The 25180-nt window shown below is 42.0% G+C and overlaps 1 protein-coding gene across 2 annotated transcripts in view; it reads left to right on the forward strand.

Annotated features, from left to right (window-relative positions):
• The window catches only part of GABRB1 (gamma-aminobutyric acid type A receptor subunit beta1), a 379826-nt gene extending 355368 nt beyond the window's left edge, over nt 1-24458 (forward strand). Inside the window, exons 6-9 of one of the 2 annotated variants that reach the window (XM_069976523.1) lie at nt 7819-7956; nt 8247-8399; nt 10165-10415; nt 24111-24458. In XM_069976523.1, the coding sequence (XP_069832624.1) occupies nt 7819-7956; nt 8247-8399; nt 10165-10415; nt 24111-24458 (890 nt within the window). The remainder of the gene's footprint in view (nt 1-7818; nt 7957-8246; nt 8400-10164; nt 10416-24110) is intronic. The other variant, XM_069976524.1, reaches the window with a different exon arrangement.
• Nucleotides 24459-25180: the final 722 nt, after the last annotated feature.

Genomic DNA, 25180 nt, shown 5'->3' on the forward strand with positions numbered 1-25180 from the left:
CCAAAAGTCAGACGGTCCGTTTATCTCCAATTAGAACATGTATAAACATCATAAACTCAGACAGATGGAACTGGACTTAAAGAAAAAGTCTGGCAAAAATTTTTATGAAAGTATTGTATTGCCCCCCAAAAGTTATACAAATCGCCAATATACACTTATTACGGTAAATGCACATAAAGTGATTTTTTCCTGCACTTACTACTGCATCAAGGCTTCACTTCCTGGATAACATGGTGATGTCACGACCCGACTCCCAGGGCTGTGCGGGCTGTGGCTGCTGGAGAGGATGATGGCAGGGGGACACTGAGGGACACAGGGCACTGGAGGGATACTGAGCATCCCTCTGCCATCATCCTCTCCAGCAGCCACAGCCCGCACAGCTCTGGGAGTCATGGTTTTTCACTGGGCTTCTCCTTTAACTCTTTGACTCTTGGCTGTAAGTTACCTTGTCCTAGTGCTTTGTTTACATTCACCTTGCCTAACTTTCATTATATCATATTGATATTCATCTAGGGAGAGTTTACAATAATAACTCTTGTAATGTATACACTAGGCTACATAGCTCATCTTGTAAGTCTCTTTTCAAACATGAGAAGGAAATATGTGGCGTTAAATAAACTTGTTGTCATTATTGTTCAGTCCCTGTTCATCCTATAAAATATGCAGGCGCAAAACTAATAACACGTTCATCTTGCTTTGATAAAGATTACAACTACACCACTCTTATGACCAGTAAGTGAAACCAAGGCCTGTCACATTAAATAAACCAGCACAATATATTACAAGATGTCAAGACAGCACTGCCCTAAATGTGAGCTAATGTGACAAATAGAGCAAAAAAGGAAGAAGAGAGCTTCTGCAAAAGCGTTTCACAGCACAGATACCTCTATTGATTTCTCTTAGTCGGTTCTCTATGCTATTGACATCATTTGATTTTAGTGGGTCATTTATTTCTCTGTTCTTGTAACTGTATGTAAGAGGCAAAATTGTCAGCCAGCAGCAGTACGTGAAATGGTTGAGTTATCTTTAAGTCACAAACAGCATGGCAGCTGAAAAACAGAGCTCACTAACCACATCTGAAAGCCAATTCAGTGGAAGGGAACGCCCTCTCCTGGGAAGAGGCCTAATTTATTCTTCATGCTTGCTTTTTGGACTTTATATCCATACACTACACACACATTATCCTGGTTACATAGCCCCCCCATCTATTAAACATGAACAGGTACATGAACATCTAGCAATGGCAATGTGAAATAACAAAATAGCAAAAAGCTTAAAACAGATCTAATTATTGGTGGAGAGAAGTGGTAGGAAGTGATATATACATGTTTACACATAGTATATAAATGGTTACATTGTAGTCTTGGTGATGAAATCGACATAGATCTCTTCATTGGTGAATGTCCAGTATCATATATGCAGCCTGTTCAGCTGCACTGGGCCCTATAGTATACCTACTAGATTTAATGTGGCGGACAAATGTATGGCTTATTATTACTTGTGGACTGTTAAATAGGCACTGTCATAATCAGTAAATTATGTTAAATCAGCAGGGGAGGGGATATACATACTTTTTTTTGCCTTTATCCTTTATAAAATACAATGCTATAAAATTGGCCAGTAGGTGTCTCGCTTACTAATAAACTGCAGTTGTGGCCTCATCACTAAAGGCCCTATTCCACCAACAGATCTGACGACAGATTATCTGCCAAAGATTTGAAGCCAAACCCAGGAACAGACTATAGTCAGAGATCAGGTCATAAAGGAAAGACTGGATTTCTCCTCTTTTCAAATCCATTCCTGGGTTTGGCTTCAAATCTTTGGCAGATAATCTGTCGTCAGATCTGTTGGTGGAATAGGGCCTTAAGGCCATTTGTTTTTTATTACCAAAAGAGAGACCAAATGCAGAAAGTGATGTCAGTTGTCCCTCTGCCCTGCACCCACTGGCCCAGTAAAGATAAATGCTGATTGGATAGCAGCCGATGCATAAAGAAGGCCCGCCCACCCTCTCAGAGTGAAACACAGAAGCATAAGCAGCACAATGGGGAATGGACTGCTAGAGCGGTAACATTAAACTGACAGCATACATAAGGCAAACATTAGTAGAGATAAGTGAACTCATAGTAGTAACAATGTGAAGCAATTCGTTACGCTCAGCCGCTGCCATACAGGCTGCTCCTTTTGAAATCTGCTCTGCTCTGGTTGCCTGGAAAAGCTGGATACAGTCCTAGGATGGACAAAACACTTTGCTTTGTTACTACTCTAGATTTGCTCATCTCTAGCTCACTCTAGCTACCCTTTAAGGCCGCTTTACATGGGTCGATTATCTGTCAAAAAAGCTGATCATTGCCCAGTGGAAAAGATCCAGCAATCAGACAACAAACAATTGGCAATTGCTTTCTCTGGGCAATCTTTTCTCTGAAACTGGAAATGTGCAACACAAAAAATCCTTGTTGGTCAGCCACATATTGCTCCATGTAAGAAGGAAAGTACAGCTAACAATTATGTAAGTTAAGGGCCAAACAAGTAATCCCACAATAGCTCATATAGAAAAGTCCACAGCTCTGTAGTATAAAATATTCAAGCTTTATTTGGATACAGCTTTAAAAGTTCACATACAGGATAAAAAAACACACCAACACGCCTAGCCCCTCATGGCTAAGGGGCTGTGTTGGCGTGCTATTTACAACATTCATATGATGATCTGACATCCTGTTCATTTACATAATAGTTCCTATGACCCTGGATTCAACAGAACCAGGTGTGGAAACCCCTGAAGGCTCTTGTGGTGAAGGTAGGACTTTTGAAGGCTTTCCAAAGAGCCCAAACCCTGTAAAATTGGGCATGAGAGCTCTGTTTCCAACTGACCAATTCTTCTATTCTGCAGAAGGAGTCAAGCTTAGATACCCAGGTTTCAAAAAGGGGGGGGACTGCCACTAACACTGCCAGTGCAATCAGGAGCAGAGCACATCTGTGATTCATTCATATTCGGTGTCCTTCCTCAATTCTCAAAAGGGCAAATACATATATTAAAAAAATGCCAACTGTTACTAAAACAGTTTAGAAAATGACCTCCCTATGGTCACTATAGGAAACTAAGCCAAGTTTTTCTTTTACAAAGTTTTGGTAGATGAGGCCAATTCTTTGAGTGTTCAAAGCCACAATTGTCTGGATCATTGGGATTAAAGGAATCTTCAAATCTTAGACATCGAGGAAATTATATTAAGGTAACATGATAGATTTGGAGAGATATATCAACATGTTTACACTTTTTATGACTGTACCATGAACTTCATTATTTATGGTGCGTTCACACCTACAGGATCTGCAGCTGATTTTCTGCAGCAGATTTCATTTAAATAACTGAACACAGCATCAAATCTGCTGCAGATCTGCTGCAGATCCTGTAGGTGTGAACGCACCCTTAACCTATAATATCAATTGTACTTTGATTAAGTGAGTCTTGAAACTATTAAAGTGTTTCCAAAACTATAAAACATGTTTCAGCTTTTCATAAGTAGTCTCTAAACTCTACAATCTAGACTATAAACCCTTCTCTTGGTAACTGGAATATTCCTATCAATTAGTCTCAGTGAAGCATACGGAAGCTTATATTAATCTGTCAGAGGAAATTAAACATTAGCATATTAAAGACATGGTAGAGCGGAATCGTTTACCACAGCACTCTGCGGTGCTTCCTCTGAGTCAACACAGAACACAGGTTTTATCATTTATGTGTGAATCCACTGGACCTGTAATTAGAGATTATCCAGATTGACATAGTCTGGAATTTGTCCAGTTTGGCTCCACTCACGCAGAGCCTTTTTTCTGGGGAGTTTATTCCTATCTGAGTTTCGTTTTTCAATTAAAAGTTTTTTTTTAAAGTTGAAAAATTTTTAAGAATACATAGTCTCAGAACAGAAAAAAAAGGGAAAATTACATATAATAGGTGAAGGGGCCTATCTTTTAGACTATGTCAGAATCTTGGCTGCCATCTTAAAAGCCAGCACATTTGATTAAAGGCAAGTTTTTCCAAAGGTCAAATAGCATATTAAAGAAGAGTATAATTGTGGCAGGAATCGATTACCACAATCAGATTTGCAATATGTCTTGCGCTTCAAAAGATATTAAATGTTCGTAACGGTTAAATCCAGCACCTTTAGCTATGTGTTTAGCACCATGGAAAGCTCTGCTGAACCCCAAACTGAAGGTGATGGATCCACTACCTTTTGAGAATATTCTGCTTTTGCATGTTTAATTAAAAATTAAAATGTAGGTGTCAGTTATTAATAGTTTCCAAATTCTCTGCTTTAAAGGAGAATTCCGGTGAAAATTTTTATACAAATTACCAATATACACTTATTACGGAAAATGTACATAAAGAAAGTGTTGTCTCCGCAAAAAAGGGGACGCGGTCTAAGGTGTGACACTGTGTTCTAAAAATTTGACCAAAATCAGGCTCAAAATTCTGGTGCACTTGAAGAAAAGTGATAGTTGGTTTAAACTTAGACAGTCTCCAGATGCGAAATATTTATCATACAGCCTGTGTCACATTGATAAATCTGGTGCATTTTAAGACCATTTACTTTAATTTCGCACATAGAAAGTTTTGGTAAATCTGGGTCAATGTGTATTGGATAACTCTACAACCTTTCACTATACTATGAATAAGATTTATTTGCTGTTTCTGTGATGGTGCTTTTATAATATTCATCCTAATTGTCAGGAGCCCTCCATCATGCTCGTATGGTCAGTTGCCGGGAGCACATTGAGAGTGTCCCTGATGACTGGCCCGGCTAATTGTTAGGGGCGTGCCGGCAAAGGCGTCTTTTGTTCTTGCCACGGACGGGGCTTCACCGCCCCCAGCCCATCAGCACAGGTGTCCAGTATAATGTTATGCTGACTGGCGGCTGGCACCACCAGTCAGCTCTGTGTATTGTTGGGGGATGGAGTTTCTGCCCCAATCACGCCTGCGGCTTGAAATCCAGCTTCCATAAAACTATTACCCCCGTCATGCTTTCTTGACTGCGATAGAGCCTCTTTAGAGTGTGACTAAGCTAGCTTTGTATCCTGGTTTAGTATTCTTTGGTTTCCTGATTTTGGCTTAACTCTTTGACTATTCTCCTCATCTTCTGATTTTGTACTGCAACGACTGATAGTTACCGACTCTTGTTTACCTTGACTGTATTGTGTTTGTTTGTTCTGTCTTAATATCTGTTTTTCACACAACAAGATTAGGGACTGTGGCCTAGTTACCCGCTGTCGTTTAGGGCAGATAGTCGTAAGTAGGCAGGGACAGTGGGGTGGGTGGCAGTGTAGGGTTTCATTTGTCCTTTGTGTTAGTCTCCCAACTTGACAACAATCTGCTTTTCTAACAAATGTTCTGTATTTACTTTTTTATTTACCACTAAGTTATAGATATATTACAAATAAAGCAACATTTTCTATTACTTGTTGAATTCTCTAATGCCAGGATATAGGTTTATGAACACCCAGTATGTCTCTGGCATGTATTAGATCTAATATATAGACAAAATGGTTTCAACAACTCAAGAAAATAATATATATTCTGGCTTGTCGAGGTATCACACTGAGTCACTGGATTGGGCTTTGATTTTCTGTTTCACTAACAAAACTTCCGACAGGACATCACATTTAATGACATACTGTGTGTTCCTGTCTGCTTTGGCAGTCGACTGGAAAACGCATTATAGGCACAGAATCTGCTGAAAGCCCAGAGAATTCACTTATGACACATGTAAGGTTAAACTTCTGCTTGAGTCCATTATAGTCATTAACAATATAAACATCAACTAAAAGAAATGATCAAACAATTGCAGCTGCATATCATTGTGCTCCTATAACGGGCAGCATAAAAATACTGTTATGTGAACCAATTTGTTCAAGTTGTGCATTTCATAGAAACAATAGGACTTAAACAAACAATATACTGCTATATACTGCCCCTTCTGAATATATTAGGAGTTCACACTACTTATTGCCATCCGTTTTTGCAAAAAATGGATGAAAATCGGATGGGGAAAGCAGATGCATCTGTTTTTTACTCCCTTTTTCTATTGACTTCCATTATTAAAACACATCCGTTTTTTTAACGTACACAAATGTAAGGTCAGCTACATTTTTGTGTACGTTTATAAAAATGGATGCGTTTTGATCCCTTTATTAATAATGAAAGTCAATAGGAAAACGTATAAAAATGGAAGCACAAAAATGCATAATTTTTTTCTATCCATCTTTCATCCGTTTTTCTTTTGCCAAAAAGGTGAAAAAAAAACGGATTGCAAAAACGTAGTGCAAACCCAGCCTTACTGCTACACATGGGAATGAATTAAAACACACACTATACACCCATCAATTTATTTTAATAGACTATGGGGGAGGTTTATCAAACATGGTGTAAAGTGAAACTGGCTCAGTTGCCCCTAGCAACCAATCAGATTCCACCTTTCATTCCTCACAGACTCTTTGGAAAATGTCTTTGGAAAGGTGGAATCTGATTGGTTGCTAGGGGTCAATTCTACTATACACCATGTTTCTGCTTCAGTGTATCCATAATCTACTAACCTACCAAAGCTGATATTTCCATTTCAGTGTAACTACCATAACTCCCAGGCAGCATACCCACTGTCTTGTGGTTGTGTTAGACTGACCTTCATTCCCTATATTTTATCACTAGTGTATTCATGTCAACCGCGCATCTGGAATGTGCCCTTTTCTTACTGTGGAAACAGCCCAAACTAGGTCCCATTTTGAGGCATATGTTAAGCTATACATGATCAACCTGTCAAAAAGGGATTCCAATTTATTGTATAGCTTAATTGACTGAGTTCCATTGGGCTTATTGACTATTGGGTGGAATGCCTAATTGTGACTATGTTTAGCTATACTAAAAAATTCTGTTCCTGTGTGGGACTGGTTTACCACAAGTGGACTGACATAGGCATAGACTATCCTTAGTCCATTAAAGCCCCCCCCCCCCCCCCTTTAGCCAGTGACTGCATTAAATGTCCATTCACTATTCACTATTTTGGTGGAAAAGGATTGTAATGTCTAGTTGATTCCAAATTTGCAAAGATGATGATTCTGGGCATTCTGTCTACAGGAGGCTCTCTACTCTTTTTATCCTACACTTAATTAAGAGACAAAGCTTCTATCAATAAATAATAGTACAAGTTAATTAAAACCAATAGCAATCTATATTAAGCAACATGCCATACAATCTGGGGTAACTTCATTAAAGGAAAAGAGAGGGGCCTTCTGCTACTACTGGGCTGAGCATCACTCGGTGCATAGACCATGCTGTCTGCAAATCTGATTGTTCTGAGCAATGCAGCATGCCCTACTAGAAACAGAAGGAAATGACTACCTATATCAACAAATAAACAGTCAGCAACAGAAGGCATTTATTTATCATGTGGCTCCAAACGCACAAATGGTATGTTTTGCTGCACCCAGAGGAAGGTATGAGGCGGAGAGGACTGAGAAATGCAAGATGACCATCTGTGCCTCCAGTGTTACAGATTGCCATCCACAGCTTGCAGAGCACTTCTGTCTCTCTCAACCTGGTGGTGCAAAATGTCATCATACATCACCACACATGACAGAAATCACTCAAGCACAAGATATTTCTGAGCAATGTTTATATTGCAATTACATAATCTGATTTCACTGTGTATGTTGGAAACCCTCAACTGTGTATAGTGGAATGATCATTATAATAATTATTATTATTATTTGTCATAATAGTTGGGAATTATCAAATTATATTTTATGAAGAATTATACCTATGTTTTACAGATGGCTATACAACAGATGACATCGAATTCTATTGGAATGGAGGCGATAAAGCAATCACAGGAGTCGAAAAGATTGAGCTGCCGCAATTTTCAATTGTGGATTACAAGATGGTTTCAAAGAAAGTTGTCTTCTCCACTGGTAAGAATTCACCACCCAGAGGACTGGAAATAATATTGGTCAAAGTTAATTTCCTTCTGCAGTCATGTTTCATTGGTGTAACTATAGTGATAGCAGATATTACAGCCGAAAGTTAAGGTAACCCACTCCTTTTGTAGAGAAATTGCCTCTTTCCATTATCTACCATACTACCTACAATGTTGGTGCTTAACATTGCAGAACTTCTTTGCCTTACTGCTATGAAGGGTAGGAGGAAGGCTTATTTTTTACTTTTCTTGTTTTGACATGTTGTATGTTATTATTGTTTTCAGGTTCTTATCCAAGATTGTCGCTGAGTTTTCGACTCAAAAGAAACATTGGGTACTTCATTCTGCAGACGTACATGCCTTCTACACTGATTACTATTCTATCCTGGGTATCATTCTGGATCAACTATGATGCGTCAGCTGCAAGAGTTGCTTTAGGTAATTTTACATGTATTAAATATGAACAAGTGCAATCTTGACATCTAGTATCAGTTTACTCATATGTGGTCATAGGGAGTAACAGAGGAATGGCACAGAAAATTGTAAGAAAAGATGCTTAAAGAGTCACTGTCGTGAATTTTTTTTCCAGAAATCGATAGTCTAGGCGATTTTAAGAAACATTGTAATTGGGTTTATTAGGCAAATATGCCATTATCTGCATCCAAAAAGCCTTTTTCCAGGTCCCCCCCCCTCCTCTCCTTTCTGTCATCCACTGCTCAGAATCAGGAAATCTCAATCAGACGCATCCTGTTTGTTCTATGAAGAGGGGAGGGGGGAAAAGAGACAGAGCAGAAATGTCAACAGCAGAAAACAGAGAACAAAGAATTACTCAGCTGGGGAGCTATTCAGAGTGCAATTCAGAGGTCAGAGAGGTCAGTGGTGACTGTCAGAGGAGAGAGCCTGTGTTGTAGCTTTTAATTAACTCTTTTTTGTCCTGTTTTGGTTTCTTATTTTTCTCTCTCCATAGGAGAACAATGAAGACAGAGGGAAAGCTTCTAACTGCTTTTTCATGATAAAAATTCATTTTTCGGCTAATAAACCCAATTACAATGTTTCTTAAAATTGCCTGTACTATTGATTTCTGCAAAAAAAAATTCACAACAGTGACACTTTAAGTATTTTTGTTTGATGAGCAATATAAGCACTTAAAGGCGTTGGCCACATTATAGTAAAATAGTTCAGTGTACAGTATTAGTAAGTGTACTAGTTCACTGCATTTATTGATTTCATAGAGCCAAAGTTAGACTCCTCTCCTCCAGGCTTTTCTGCCCTGCTCTGAGGTGAGTATGTCCATAAGATGGCCGACATGGAGAAGAATGTGACCATGCTCCGCCCTCTGTGTCGTCCAAAGTCATATACAGGCTCGGTGGTGGACACTGGGGAGCAGGGCATGGTCACATGCTTCTCCATGCTCAGCCATCTTATGGAAAGAATCCCCACAGAGCAGGGCAGCACAGGGTGGATGAGAGGAGTCTGATGTTAGCTCTATGAGGTACACAGGGAGCTGCTGTCACTATATACAGTGAGTACACTTACTAAGGCTATGTTCACATAACGTAAGAGACCGTCCGAATTATCTTTTCGGCCGCAGGGTTCTGATGCGGGTGCATCCATGCGCGCCCGCATCAGAACGCTAAACTGCACGCTAAGGAGCAAGCGTCCGGTTGTCAGTTGTTTGCGGCACCACTAGGAATCCCGGGCGAAGCGTATACCATGTGTATACGCTCCTGCCGGGATCCCATAGACAGCAATGCAACGCATATTCTCGTAACAATCAGGGCCGTTGTACAACGGACATGATTTTATGAAAATATACATTGTGTAAACATAGCCTAATACTGTACACTGCACAATTTCACTATAAAGTGCACAACTCTTTTAATAAAACAGACATGTCAGGATTAACAACATGCCTCTCATATAATACTTTTTTACATTATGTATAATTTCTGTATGAATCTATTTATATCTGTTAACAAGCTAAAAGATGAGACAAATAATTTAGCTTCTAAAAGCTGTATATAGTTTGTTTAATCAGTTATTACCACAATTTATATAGGATATATGTTTACTTCTTCACACATCTGCATGTTCTATAGATGGGATACAGGTACATATTCATTTTAACCTAGAACACACTTTGGGTAGAGAAATGAATGAATTTATTGGAAACACTTACAATGACTTTAAACTTGTCTTCCAGGAATAACCACTGTACTGACAATGACCACTATCAGTACCCATCTCAGAGAGACCCTACCAAAAATCCCCTATGTCAAAGCTATAGACATCTATTTGATGGGTTGTTTTGTATTTGTATTCTTGGCATTGCTGGAATACGCTTTTGTGAACTACATCTTCTTTGGAAAAGGCCCTCAACTCCAGAAGAAAGCAGCAGAGAAAGCAGAGAAAGCAAGTAATGAAAAAAATAAATTGGAAATGAACAAAGTTCAGGTAATAGGATATTTTAGAATGAATTTCTATGTTTTTTTTTTGCATACAGTAAAATTTTAATGACATGCATATTCTGTTATGTTATTGCATGAAAAGAACCGCAAATGCGGACAGAATGCAGGCCCAATCATTTCTTAAAGTGAATGTACGATCAGTACATTCGCTTTAAGTTTAGCACATGGATAGAATGACGCCAGCGTGGAGAAGCCAGTGCCGCGGTCCTTTTTTTGAACCGTGGCCTGGTTCCAGCATACAGTGCCGTTCTTTTCCAGGGCATTGACCGGGGGTAACGCACTGGAGGCGGGCCGGCCTGCCCCCAGTGGGAGGAAACCACCTCTCCTCTAATGGACGTGGCTCCATTAGAATAAAATACTCATGCAAAAAAAAAAAAAAAGTGTAAACTGTATGGAAACATTAAAGCACTCTTCCAATTCACCCACAGTGCCTCTGCAGGCAGTATTAGGCATTGCATGGTGCCCCTTCTAATCATTATGTGCTCATGTAAAGTACCTTGTATAGTACGCTCTAGTGTCTCTCAAATCTAGAATATCCTAATATATTTAAAACCTATGTTTCTAAACCAGACAATACTACTTGTAAACTACAGAAATGAGAACTTGTAAGCTACAGAAATGTTGCTTACTAGTATTTAATGTATTTTTACTTTATTGTACAAAAGGTCACAGCCAACATATATTAGATTTATAGATGATAGCTTGAGACCATAGGGTTTAACTTAAGCTGTGTACCTGAAGTAATTGGCAATCACTACCATAACCCCCCTCCCCCTCCCCCTTTGGACATATAGCTCCAATGAATTGTTTTATATATTTTAATGATTCACTTTGATCTTATCTTTTCATGTTTATCTCTGGATCTAATAGATATGTTTATTCCGGCATTTGTTCCATTTGAGTACATTTATGATAATCTTTTTCTGCAGGTGCACCCTTGGCTTGCATTTTTTTCTCTTCTGCTATTGCATTGTGTGGGTGTAAAGTCTTCTGAGATTATGAATGTTAATGTTTCTTTTATGTTCTTATGGCAATCAGCTTTTTTCTATGCAATCAGCTTATTATCTGGGTGGTAGGGCATGGAAAATGATAAAATGCAAAACTGCAGATCCACTACTCCTTTCCATATGCCTAACTAAGGCATACAGGCATAGAAAAGGGTCCTCTGTGTTTCTTTGTAAGTCAAATCAAAGTCAGTAAGTCATAGTAAGTAGAGTTGAATGAATCAATTAAAAAAAAAAAAAAAAAAAAAAAGATTTCTCCAAATTCAATGTTTGTGATTCAGTTTGGATAAATACATACAGAGACAGGAGTCCCTGCTCTTGTACTTACTGAGAACTGGGTGTATACTGCTCAGTTCACCATCACTGGCATGGAGGTAAAGCCTAGCAAATGATAACTGCATGGAGGTAACCTTAACCTGGCTATATGCTGTGATCGCAGTGGGTCTCAGGAGTCTCAGGTGGAAACTTTAACTCTGACATTTCTGACTTAATTTATTTGACAGTAATGTTTTCCACAGAACATCTTACCCAGGACAAGAACATAAATTTGCTTTAGTTTTGATTTATTTTAAATTTGCACAAAATGTATTGAATAACGGACGTTTTTACCACGGACGTAAAAATAATGAACATGAGCATTATTTTGGGACGTCGTTTGTAAACAACGGACATTTATTATTAGTTGTTCTTTTGTCACCGTTCTTTCTCTCTTTTTACTATTACATTCAATGGACTTTACAATTAAGACACACCCAAAGGCCAATTAGTAACCCCAAACTAGAATAATGTACAAACACCAGACACAAAATGATGGACGTCATTTTAAATGGATCTGAAAAAAACGTTGTGTTCTTTTCAGCCAAAGTCATTTCTTGGTCTTTTCTAATGTTAGTATGTCTGATCCTCTTCAGTAAATTTAGCCTGCAATTCATGGTACTGCCATTCATCTCTGTTATTTTTTCTGCTGACTTTAAAATCAATGTAGTATTCATTAGATTAAATATCACCTTTTTGAGATGTTACTCTTGCCAAGAAAACAACAGGGTACCGATAAATAAAACACTACGCTTTTTCTGTTTTGTAACGGTTTAGTCCTCTGACTTATAATCTTAAAGACCTATGGTTAATAAGCCCAAAAAGAACATTTAATTAATACAAATACAAAAGTAAAAAAGCCTTAGAGGTATCTTAATTAAAAAAAAAAAAAAAAAACACTAAACAGAAAAAAAAATCCTTGCCATTCTTTCTTTGGCCTCATTATTTTCTTTAATCCTATTTTGCCTCATATGGTTATTAAAAAGGATAAAGAGGTAGTCCAGGCAGAATTTGAAATACTGGACAGGCAAGAACATAGTAACCAAGTTATACTTGGACTGTAAAATTGCCACTGCTGTTTTTGTCAAAATCTGAAGTGGATCCAACAGGAATCCAATTTGAATCCACTTCTGGTTTTGGCACAAAAACTTCAGGGGCAGTGTGTTTCCTGCCTGATCTACACTCACCGGCCACTTTATTAGGTACACCATGCTAGTAACGGGTTGGACCCCCTTTTGCCTTCAGAACTGCCTCAATTCTTCGTTGCATAGATTAAACAAGGTGCTGGAAGCATTCCTCATAGATTTTGGTCCATATTGACATGATGGCATCACACAGTTGCCGCAGATTTGTCGGCTGCACATCCATGATGCGAATCTCCCGCTCCACCACATCCCAAAGATGCTCTATTGGATTGAGATCTGGTGACTGTGGAGGCCATTTGAGTACAGTGAACTCATTGTCATGTTCAAGAGATGATTCTAGCTTTATGACATGGCGCATTATCCTGCTGAAAGTAGCCATCAGATGTTGGGTACATTGTGGTTCTAAAGGGATGGACATGGTCAGCAACAATACTCAGGTAGGCTGTGGCATTGCAACGATGCTCAATTGGTACCAAGGGGCCCAAAGAGTGCCAAGAAAATATTTCCCACACCATGACACCACCACCACCAGCCTGAACCGTTGATACAAGGCAGGATGGATCCATGCTTTCATGTTGACGCCAAATTCTTAAACTACCATCCGAATGTCGCAGCAGAAATCGAGACTCATCAGACCAGGCAACGTTTTTCCAATCTTCTACTGTCCAATTTCGATGAACTTGTGCAAATTGTAGCCTCAGTTTCCTGTTCTTAGCTGAAAGGAGTGGCACCCGGTGTGGTCTTCTGCTGCTGTAGCCCATCTGCCTCAAAGTTGGACGTACTGTGCGTTCAGAGATGTTCTTCTGCCTACCTTGGTTGTAACGGTTGGCTATTTGAGTCACTGTTGCCTTTCTATCAGCTCGAACCAGTCTGCCCATTCTCCTCTGACCTCTGGCATCAACAAGGCATTTCCGCCCACAGAACTGCCGCTCACTGGATGTTTTTTCTTTTTCGGACCATTCTCTGTAAACCCTAGAGATGGTTGTGCGTGAAAATCCCAGTAGATCAGCAGTTTCTGAAATACTCAGACCAGCCCTTCTGGCACCAACAACCATGCCACGTTCAAAGGCACTCAAATCACCTTTCTTCCCCATACTGATGCTCGGTTTGAACTGCAGGAGATTGTCTTGACCATGTCTACATGCCTAAAGTTGCCGCCATGTGATTGGCTGATTAGAAATTAAGTGGTAACGTGCAGTTGGACAGGTGTACCTAATAAAGTGGCCGGTGAGTGTATTTGCACCCATACTCACCGTGCTGCAGCTTACAGTCACCCGCTGGTCTGCTGTATCTCCCTATTCCAATCAGTGACTATAGTATGTGACTGGCACAGTCAAAGAGTGGCTTTAAGGCTACATTCACAAGCTCCCTAAGTTTAGGGCTTATTTATCTCTTATGGGCTCTTCACAGTGTTTGTAGTATTACAGATCCGTAATCCATGTTTTACGGATCCGCAAAAATTACTGACAAGCCCTAGTGCAGGCCTAAAATTGTGGCAAAGATTCACCCATTAAAGTCTATGGAAATGTACATAATTTGCGAAAGTAATGTCCGCAATGTCCACAAAAATTACGACTCACCTTAGTTTACCTATCCCCTTTACAGATCTGCAAAAAGTACGGCTTGCTGATGCACTACATTTTGTGGATCATGTACGTAATATTAGGTCCGGAAAAACTACTGAACCTATGAATGTAGCCTTAGATTTAGCAGTCAGCAGGTGATTAGTAACTTCAGCAAGTCAGAATCCAAACTGTACATGATGTGATCTGAAAAAAAGGAAGAGAGACTGTTACATAGGTCAGAGCCTATATATTCTTCAAACAGTTTGGATAAGAAAGTGATGTTAGACAGTACAAGGCAATGGCAGCAATGAAAACAGATAGGTAGAAATTAGATGGTAGACTGGAAGTGAATGAGGACAACGAGTTGCTGCTCGGTTAATGGAGTGTAACCTATTAAAAAGGAAGAGAAATCTGAGCTGGCAGACAATGGGGATATTACTGAAGGGTCAACAGTATCCAAAGCTAAATGTATGGTGTAGACATATAACATTTTGTTAAAACTATCTCAAACCAGACAATGAAATCTAACAGGAAATATTTGTATTTAACCCTTAGAGGACCGGGCCAATTTCAATTTTTGCATTTTCGTTTTTTCCTCCTTGTGCTTAAAAGGCCATAGCACTTGCATTTTTCCACCTAGAGACCCACATGAACCCTTATTTTTTGCACCACTAATTGTACTTTGCAATGATAGACTGAATTTTTTTCATAAAGGACACTGCAAAACCAGAAAAAAATTCAATGTGTGGTGAAATTTGAAAAAAAAAAAAACGCATTTCTTTTATTTGGGGGGTTTTCGTTTTTATGCCACTCACCCTGGGGTAAAACTGACTTGTTATATATGTTCCTTAAGTCGTTACGATTACAACGATATGTAACATATATAACCTTTATTGTATCTGATTGCCTGTTAAAAATTCAAACGACTGTTAACAAATATATGTTTCTTAAAATCGCTCCATTCCCAGGCTTATAGCGCTTTTATCCTTTGGTATATGGTATGTGGGGCTGTGTGAGGTGCAACTTTTTGATCGTTTTTTATTACAATTTTTCTGGATTTGATGCGACCAAAAATGTGCAATTTTGCACTTTGGGATCTTTTTACGCTTACGCCATTTACCATGCGAGATCAGTAATGTGATTAATTAATAGTTCAATCGATTACGCACGCGGCAATAACAAACATGTTTATTTATTTGTTTATTTATTATTATTTATAACATGGGAAAAGGGGGGTGATTCAAACTTTTATTAGGGGAGGGGGCTTTTTATTAATAACAACACTTTTTTTTGTTACTTTTACACTTAGACTAGAAGCCCCCCTAGGGGACTTTTAGTATAAGCACTCTGATCTCTCATTGAGATCTATCCTGTATACTAATACAGGATAGATTGATGAGATAGGCACTTTGCTTCCAGCTGCTGCAACCAGAAGCAATCGAGTACCGAGCCGGGATCAGCGCCATTACAGCACTGAGCCCGGCAGGAGTAGGATGTGTGGATCGCTCCTCCGGGACAACGTCCCGGAGGAGCGATCCACCCCACTAGACACCAGGGATGGCTGCATTCAAGTAATCGGATGCAGTTGTCAACTTTGACAGCTGCATCCGACTACTTTATTAGTGAGCACGGAGATCGGACAGTGCCCACTAATAGCCACGGCCCTGGGCTACATGCCGCACCTGGGACCGCGGAGGTTCAGAGCACGGCCGGCCCCGCTCTGAACACACGTAGGCGGCCCTGGACGTACAGGCACGTCCAGGGTCGCCTAAGGGTTAAACGCATTTTATTCATCTGTGACTCAAAAAGAATTTTTTAAAATAAAAATACAAAAAATTGTAGTCACTAATAACTTATTTGGCAGTTTTCTGTTCATTAAAGTGAACATGCATCAAAGAAATGTTCAGTTCTGCAGATGCTTGCCGACTTTTGTAGATTGTAAAGCATAATGTTCTGAACCTATGTGAAGCCCATAGCTCAGCATGTTTGAGAATTTGCATTTGCCCGATTCTTCGTTAAATAGTTGTTCTATACCCTTGTGTGTTCTTCTGTGTTTTAGATAATGACTAATAGAAGCAATGAAAAGGCTTTCTGGGTGAGTGTCCCAGTGGATTCTCTTCTATATGTTGGATTGTAAAATTAAGTGATGACATCAGTAGTTGTTAAGATTAGAGGGAATCTTTCTGCTATTCCATATTCTGCTGTCTATTGTTTAAAGTAGTTAGCCACTTTATAGTAAAATTGTTTTGTGTGTAGTATAAGTAAGTATATTCACATTATTTACTGACAGCAGCTCCCTATGTACCTCTTAAAGCTAATATCAGATTGTCCTCCTCCAGGCTGGGCTGCCCTGCTCTGTGGTGATTCTGTCCATAAGATGGGAGACATGAAGGAGAATGTGACCATGCCCCGTCCCTCAGTGTCCTCCATAGGAATATACAGGCTCAGTGGCGGACACAGGGGGTGGGGCATAGTCACATGCTCCTCCATGTCGGCCATCTTATGGACAGCCTCACCACAGAGCAGGGCAGCACAGCCTAAAGGAGGGAAGTCAAATTTTATCTTTATAAGGTACACAGGGAGCGGCTGTCAGTAAGTGCTGTGAGTTTTCTTACTAATACTGTACACTGAACTATTTTACTATAAAGTGGCCAAACCCTTTAAGGAAGTTGCAAAATAATTGTCTCACAGCCTAAACCATTGCTCTGGATTAAGCGACTAAGCTGGTTCAGGCCTAGGTAGTTTTGGGTAGTGTTTCTATTCCCATAGCTTGTGCAGTGCTTTGTGGAGTATAATCTATGCTTTTTAAATCTTTACCAAGTATTTCTTGTATTAGGTATTTACTGGTTCCTTTTTTAGCTATCCTGATATTAATATTTGGAAGTTGTAGTTTGTAACGCCTGGAGTCGTGGATCCACTGAACCGTCACTAGCGATGGTACTAACCTCACCAGGGAGCGGAGTCTAAGGGGCCGCTGGTTTTCACCAGAGCCCGCCGCAAGGCGGGATGGACTTGCTGCGGCAGGCAACCCCAAGGTCGCTACCCCTGGCTCGGTTGCTAGTGACGGCAGGCGAGGCGTGGCAGGAGCAGTAGGCAGGAGATGCAGGCAGAGGTCTGTAGGCGTGATCGCAGGTGGCAGAAAGAACACAGGAACAATACGAAGGCAGCGGACAGGGACTAGGGACCGGGACAGCAGACAGGAACTAGAAACAAGGACTGAGGTCAGGAACAACAGGGGGCTGGGCCAAACGCTATGGTAAGCATGTAGAGGCTCCAACACCTGTAGTGGGGCAGGGCTGGAATTTATAGGGGAGTGTGATGTGCAAGAACCAATTAGGGGTGGACTGCCCCTTTAACTGTGAGACAGCCGGTGCGCGCGCCCTAGGAGGCGGGGACGCGCGCCGGCCGGCACAGCAAGTGACAGGAGAGGAGGAAGGTGAGGCGCCCCCAGGGACCGAACTAGTAGCAGTGCCAGGTCCCTGCACATGGACCCCGGGCTGTATGGGGGCAGGGAGGAGGTTGCAGCGGCGGCCCGGAGCCGTGACAGTACCCCCCCCCCTTTGGCCTCCCCCTCTTTCTTTCCTGCAGATGGAGGCAAATCCGTGATTAAGTCCATCCCTATGTGGCGCCAGGGACGGTGTGGAACTGGCAATGGCTGAAGTAGGCCTGCAGGTCTTTGACGGGGTGACTTGTTTTTGGCACAAACGGCACAGGAAGCCACAAAGTCCTTGGCATCCTGGAGGAGATTGGGCCACCAGTAGTGGCGAGAGATCAATAGCCCGGTCTTTTGAGCTCCCGGATGTCCGGCCACAAACGAGGAATGACCCCACTTCAAAATTAGTCTTCGAAGTGCAGTGCGCACATAGGTCTTTCCGGGAGGCACTCTCTGAAGAGTAGAGGTGGCGACTGGCACTAGGCGATCGGGAGGTACAATGTGGCGAGGGGAGGTGGATTTGCTGATGAAACCCTTCTGCAAGTTCTCCAGGATGTAGGATGACATGGCCTCAGTCTCGGGTACGGAGAGAGGGCACACCCGACCTTGTGGAGGAGAAGTTCCAGGAAGGAGATCTATGGGACGATCGTACGCCCGGTGAGGGGGTAGAGAGTCCGCCTCCTTGGCAGAGAAGGCATCAGCCAAGTCTTGGTATTCCGCCGGTAGGCCGGATAGAGGCTTGGCAGGGTCAGGTGACGACATAGAGTACTTGGGCTGAGATGACTTCAGACACCGGTTGGAACAGTCCTGACCCCAACTGAGAATCTTCCCGGTTCTCCAGTCCAGCTTAGGGGCATGTAATTGCAGCCAAGGGAGTCCCAGGAGGATGGCGGAAGAAGAATGGGACAGGACGTAGAAGGAGATCCTTTCCTGATGTAAAGTGCCCACCTGGAGGATTAGAGGTGCAGTCTGGTAGTGCACATGGTCGGTAAGAATCTCGCCCGTGACCGAGGAGATAGTCAGGGGTCTGGTTAGTTGGGTCACGGGTAGCCGCCATCTTTGAACCAATGTTGCTGCAATAAAACTGCCTGCAGACCCAGAGTCGATGAAGGCAGTAGTCTGGTGAGTTTGTCCTGAGGGTGTCTGGATGGACACTGGCGTAGACAGCCTTGGAGAGGTAGCATTCACACCTAGGGAGGCCACTCCCACTGGACCTAGGTACGAGCGTTTCCCGGACGCTTGAGGACGTTGGGGACATCTCTGCCGGAAGTGATCAGGGTCACCGCAGTAGAGGCAGAGATTTAGCTCCAGACGATGAATTCTCTCATCAGACGTCAGGCGAGCTCGTTCCACCTGCATAGGAACCTCAGGAGTCGGCTGGGACACCAGAACAACAGGGTTCTGGAAGACCGGGGCCAGCCGGACCTCCTCCTCTCTCTCAGAAAAACGAGTATCGACCCTGGTGGCCAGTAGGATGAGTTCGTTCAGGGAGGTAGGTAGGTCTTGGGCGGAAAGCACGTCTCTCACCCGACTGGACAGGCCCTTCTTGTAGGTGGCTACCTCATTCAAGTCTAGCTCTGCTGCCAGCGTGCAGAATTGGATGGCATAGTTGCCAACGGAGGAACTCCCTTGTGAGAGATTGAGGAGAGCTGTCTTAGCCGAAGACGCACGGCCAGGTTCCTCAAAGACAGAGCGAAACTCGGCCAGGAAGGTTTGGAGATTGGCAGCAGCAGGGTCATCTCGGTCCCACAGTGGCGTGGCCCATGCCAGGGCCCTTCCCTCTAAGAGGCTAATGATGAAAGCCACTTTAGAGTGTTCAGTGGAGAACTGGCTGCTTAAAAGTTCAATGTGCATGGTGCATTGAGTCAGGAATCCTCTGCACAACTTGGGATCGCCTCCATATTTACTCGGGAGAGCAAGTCAAAGTTTCGAAGCAACAGCAGGAGGTGGTGAGCGCTGGGCTGTAGTATGCTGCTGTAAGGCGGCAGTCAATTGCTGAATCTGCAGAGCCTGTTGGGCGACCACTCTGGCTACGTCACGGATGTCAGGCACCTCGCCGGGATCCATGGTTGGAGCCTACTGTAACGCCTGGAGTCGTGGATCCACTGAACCGTCTCTAGCGATGGCACTAACCTCACCAGGGAGTGGAGTCTAAGGGGCCGCTGGTTTTCACCAGAGCCTGCCGCAAGGCGGGATGGACTTGCTGCGACAGGCGACCCCCAGGTCGCTACCCCTGGCTTGGTTGCTAGTGACGGCAAGCGAGGCATGGCAGGAGCAGTAGGCAGGAGATAGTGCAGGCAGAGGTCTGTAGGCATGATCACAGGTGGCAGACAGAGCACAGGAACAATAGGAAGGCAGCGGACAGGGACTAGGGACCGGGACAGCGGACAGGAACTAGGAACAAGGACTGAGGTCAGGAACAACAGGGGGCTGGGCCAAACGCTATGGGAAGCATGTAGAGGCTCCAACACCTGTATTGGGGCAGGGCTGGAATTTATAGGAGAGTGTGATGTGCAAGAGCCAATTAGGGGTGGACTGCCCCTTTAACTGTGAGACAGCCGGCGTGCGCGCCCTAGGAGGCGGGGACGCGCGCCCTGGCCGGCACAGCAAGAGACAGAAGCGGAGGAAGGTGAGGCGCCCCCAGGGGCCGAACTAGTAGCAGCGCCGGGTCCCTGCACATGGACCCCGGGCTGCATGGGGGCAGGAAGGAGGTTGCGGCGGCGGCCCGGAGCACGGGACGCCGCCGCGGCCGTGACATAGTTTTGCTTATTTTGTGTTGAGGTTCTGCTCAGCTTTGTTCCTCTGGGTCCTAGAGTCTGCTTGCTGTTCCTGCTAGGGGTAATTTATAATCTAGGTCAGTAACAGGTATATTGCAGAAACACTGATGTAAGTCTGGTGTTAGCCTAAGGCCAGATATAGTAAAAGACTGGGAAGAGTTGGATAGGGACATCTTTGTTTTTGTGTTCATTTTGTCACCTTTTATTAATTCCTGATTGCAGGGATAACCATTTATTTGTGCCATCATATATTCCATAATCCCAATCATCTAATGGCAAATTGGTAATCTTGTTCTTGTTATTCTTTAGTATATGGTATAAGTATAAGTTATAAGTTTTTCTTACGAATGCTTTCATGTCATATAGTTCAGCTCCACTGTAAGCCCTAGGAGTCTGTGAGAACTGAACGCTACAGTTAGTACCCAAGAAAGGGGATTGATGTAAGTGAGATAGCTGTCTGAACAGAAAAGTGAGTGAGGAGACAATGGCGTCCAAATCGAATTGGCTGCATGCAGGGAAACGATACACTGCGATAGCAGTCTGTACGGCACAGTGAATGAGTGAGTGAGTGAGTAGACAATGGCGTCCAGAAAGCTGCATAGGGACTAATCGAAATGGCTGCATGCAGGGAAATGATACACTGCGATAGCAGTCTGTACAGCACAGTGAGTGAGTGAGTCAGTGAGGAGACAACTGCGTCCAGAAAGCTGCATAGGGACTAATTGAAATGGCTGCATGCAGGGAAATGATACACTGCGATAGCAGTCTGTACAGCACAGTGAGTAAGTGAGTGTGTGAGTGAGTGAGGAGACAATGGCGTCCAGAACACAGCACAGCGACTAATCGAACAGGCAGCGTGCAGGCAGACGATAGTACACTGAGACTGCTGTCCAGCTTTGCTCTTGAGCAACCCGCTAGCATTGTTACAATTATAGTTACTGAACAGTATTCTCAAGAATTTCCTTCCATTATGGCACTAGTGCAGATTTATGCTATTGCATTCCCTCTTTGATTCTTAAAGGTATCAAGCCCTCCTCCAATATTCTACACTTTGTTATACATACATAGTGTGTTTTCTTTGTGTTTTAACTTTGACTCATCTGCCACTAATAAGGTTTTTCCACATTTTAACATTTTCTTTCTATTTCCTAGTTTACACAATGAGTTTTACAGTAATGTGTAACTTTGCCAGTAAGGTCAGCATAACAAAGTCAGTGCTTTACCATTACTGATGACTCGGGAATTTGGTGTGTACAAAAAAGCCTCCAATTCAGGGTCAGAAAGGCGTCTGTTCCTCAAACTGCAAACTCTGAGAGATTTATCCTACTGTGTATTTCTGACCCTTTATAATAAATCCCATTTAGATCCAGGTTACCCTTCTTTTAAGCCAGTAGTTTGCAAGTCTGCAGTCCTTGGTGATCTCATAACTAGAATGGTTTCTGTTTTCTCAACTCAGTCATTTTAAAGTCATTAATAAACAGTAAAACAACAATATGCAGCAATCTCACCCACAGTGTTCACTGGTAGTGTGCAGACCAGATAAAGGGATCGGTCAATTCATTTCTACATGAAAGCAAACAGAGGGTTCAGCATTCTTTTAAAAAATTAGAAACATAGAAAGGACATGAAGATGTCTAAACATACATCGTATCCCTGACTCCTTTCCAGCTGTTGTGTACCCTTAGCTTGTCCTAACTGAGGGCTGCACAGCAGACAGAATTGCGTAGCGATGCTATGTAAGTTTCTATGCCTTTTTTTATTTGGATTTTAAGAACCCTTGATTTTTATGTTGCCATTACTACACAATAGGCTTGAGATTTATCAAACTGTGTAAAATAGAAACTGCAGCTGCGGTCCGTTCCCAGAGCAACCAATCATAGCTCAGCTTTCATTTTACCAGAGCTCAAAGCTGATCTGTGATTGGTTGCTATGGAAAGTTTACAGTAGTTTGTACTTTACCCAGTTTGATAAATCTGAGCCACAGTCTACTCTGAAAGGGGGGGGGGGTGTAGATTATCAAACACACACCCTTTTAAAAGTAGTTTCTTCTAAACATGACTCCATTGTAGCAGCCATGTTCCATACAAACTAGTGTTCCAGGAGCCCCCCCTAATGCTTCGTGTGCACCTCTTAGATTTGAACAGGCTAACACCAGTTTTAACTAATGGCAGGTTACAAGAATCTGTTTCCATAGTGCATGGAATACTCAGAATAAAGCTAGTTTTATTTTACCTTCATTTTCAGCGTTAGTTTACGGAAATCTTGCATGTTAATTAGGCAGATCAATACACTAGGGGCAGTACTACACCAAATGGTGCATCTGCCTGCCCCTTCTTATAATTATTCATCCAGGGGTCTATAGTGATGAGCGCCCGGAGTGATGTCATGACTGAGCACCATCTAGATATTCATGAAGAGGGGTGTATAGATTAGTGCACAAAGGCCATAGTAATGGCCCCATTGGTGCTGAGGATGAAGGAGCTAACCTTCTTCCTTAGTGTCCCCAGCCCTATGGAGACATAACAGCAGGTTAGATTCTTCTGTCTTCTGCTGTAGGTTTCTCTTTAATCTGGTCATGTGTAGAGAATGTTGAGACCCTCAACTGCCATACTGTCCCATGAAGGGACTGTCTCAACAGAGTCATAAAATACAGAGAAGACAAGGCACTTTATAAGATAAAATAAAGAAGGCATGGACATTAGAGCAGACATTAGATCATAGATACACAACAGGCCAGCATAGGATACAATTAAAGCTATAGACACACAGCCTGACAAGATAAGAGATCAGGTCCAACCTCCGCACCCCCTGCCAAGCTCCGTATCGGGCCAGCGGCTTCTTTGTTTTGAATAGAGCCATGGATACGGTACGTGACCCACAGCTCTATTCAATATACACGATAAATGTAAAGGGAAAAGTGATTCTCTCACCAAACAGCCGCAATCTTCGGGTAATGAAACCCACTGTACTCCAATGCTATGGAGCACTTATACTCACAGAGTCGACTTGACTTCAAAATTCTTTTTTATTTTCTTGTATAAATGGATGCAGCATACAAAACATAACATGCTCACAGCTGATGTGCCTCTCACATCCGGACGCCCAACTACGTCCTCCTCGCGGACGTTTCGGAGGATACAGACTCCTCCTTCTTCATGCGCTCCACGGCTCTATTCATTCATATGGAGCCGCCAGAAGGAGCAGAGTAAGCACTTTCCAGCTTACTTGGCTCTTTGTACATTTTACGCCAGTTTTCTTTAACAAACTGGTATGCTGATAAAGAGTAATGGAATTACAAAGTAGTTTCATATATAATTTGTAAGCATATTTCTAACAGTTGCATATTTGAAAAAATGAGAATACAATGGCATGTTTCACAATATATGAAAATCTTTGCTGTTTTTTTTAAAGATTTCTAGCTCAATGTCTTTTATGTTCACAGGTCGATTCACATGGAAACATTCTGCTCACTACTCTTGAGATCCGAAATGAAGTCAGTGGATCAGAAGTCTTAACTAGTACCATCGATCCACGTGCCACCATGTTCTCCTACGACAGCGCAAGCATCCAGTATCGAAAGCCAATTGCCAATAGAGATATGTACAGCAGAAGCACACTGGATAGGCACATAGTTCACAAAAAAGGGCGCTTAAGGAGAAGCGCCTCTCAAATTAAAATTAAAATTCCTGATTTGACTGATGTCAATGGTATAGACAGATGGTCGAGAATGATATTCCCTGTTGCATTTACTTTCTTTAATGTTGTGTATTGGCTTTATTATGTACACTAACTTATGCAGTTAGATCACCCTTTTAAAGACAGTAGTTCTATTTTTCTGATCCTGAAGGAACTGCATTAGCAATAGTGCTGCAAATTCAAGGTAAGATATTCAGCCATTAAAATGATTTTAGTGTTTGCACACTACATTTAATTTCTGGTAGGTTCTATAGAAAGCAAGAGCTTAGCTTTTAACTGAAAAGAGTTTGTTGTCTCCCGAACTGGAAGACAGAAATGATTCCAATACATTATGGTAAGAAAAAGCTTTATACATAGATTAAACATTGTCTCAATCCTCACCTCTTGTCTGCAAAAGGAAAATCCCAGCAACACGTTGCGGGGAAGGGGTCAGGACACAAGTCTGCACACATTTTATACTTTCAATAGATTTATCTGAAAAGCCTTTTTTAAACATCAAATCATTGTTTTTTACGAATAACAGAATTGCCATTAAAGTCAAGTTGACGTTTACAGCTACACATCAACACTTTGGTAATCGAACACCAAATACACGGACATATCAGACATCAGCGTCATAGTCAATATAATATGCCGGGTGGCATACTTAGGGTATAAACATTTCTAGAATAGACTATTCATCTAATGTAGAAAGAAATATAAGTTAGGCTGAGAAATGAGCCTCTCCCATAAATATATACAATACAATTGTGTACCTTACAGGGTAGCAGCTTGGCCAGGTTGGAGCTTTAATTGTTTGTTCTGAAAGCCTTAATG

This window comes from Dendropsophus ebraccatus, chromosome 7 (assembly GCF_027789765.1).
Source record: "Dendropsophus ebraccatus isolate aDenEbr1 chromosome 7, aDenEbr1.pat, whole genome shotgun sequence".
NCBI lineage: Eukaryota > Metazoa > Chordata > Amphibia > Anura > Hylidae > Dendropsophus > Dendropsophus ebraccatus.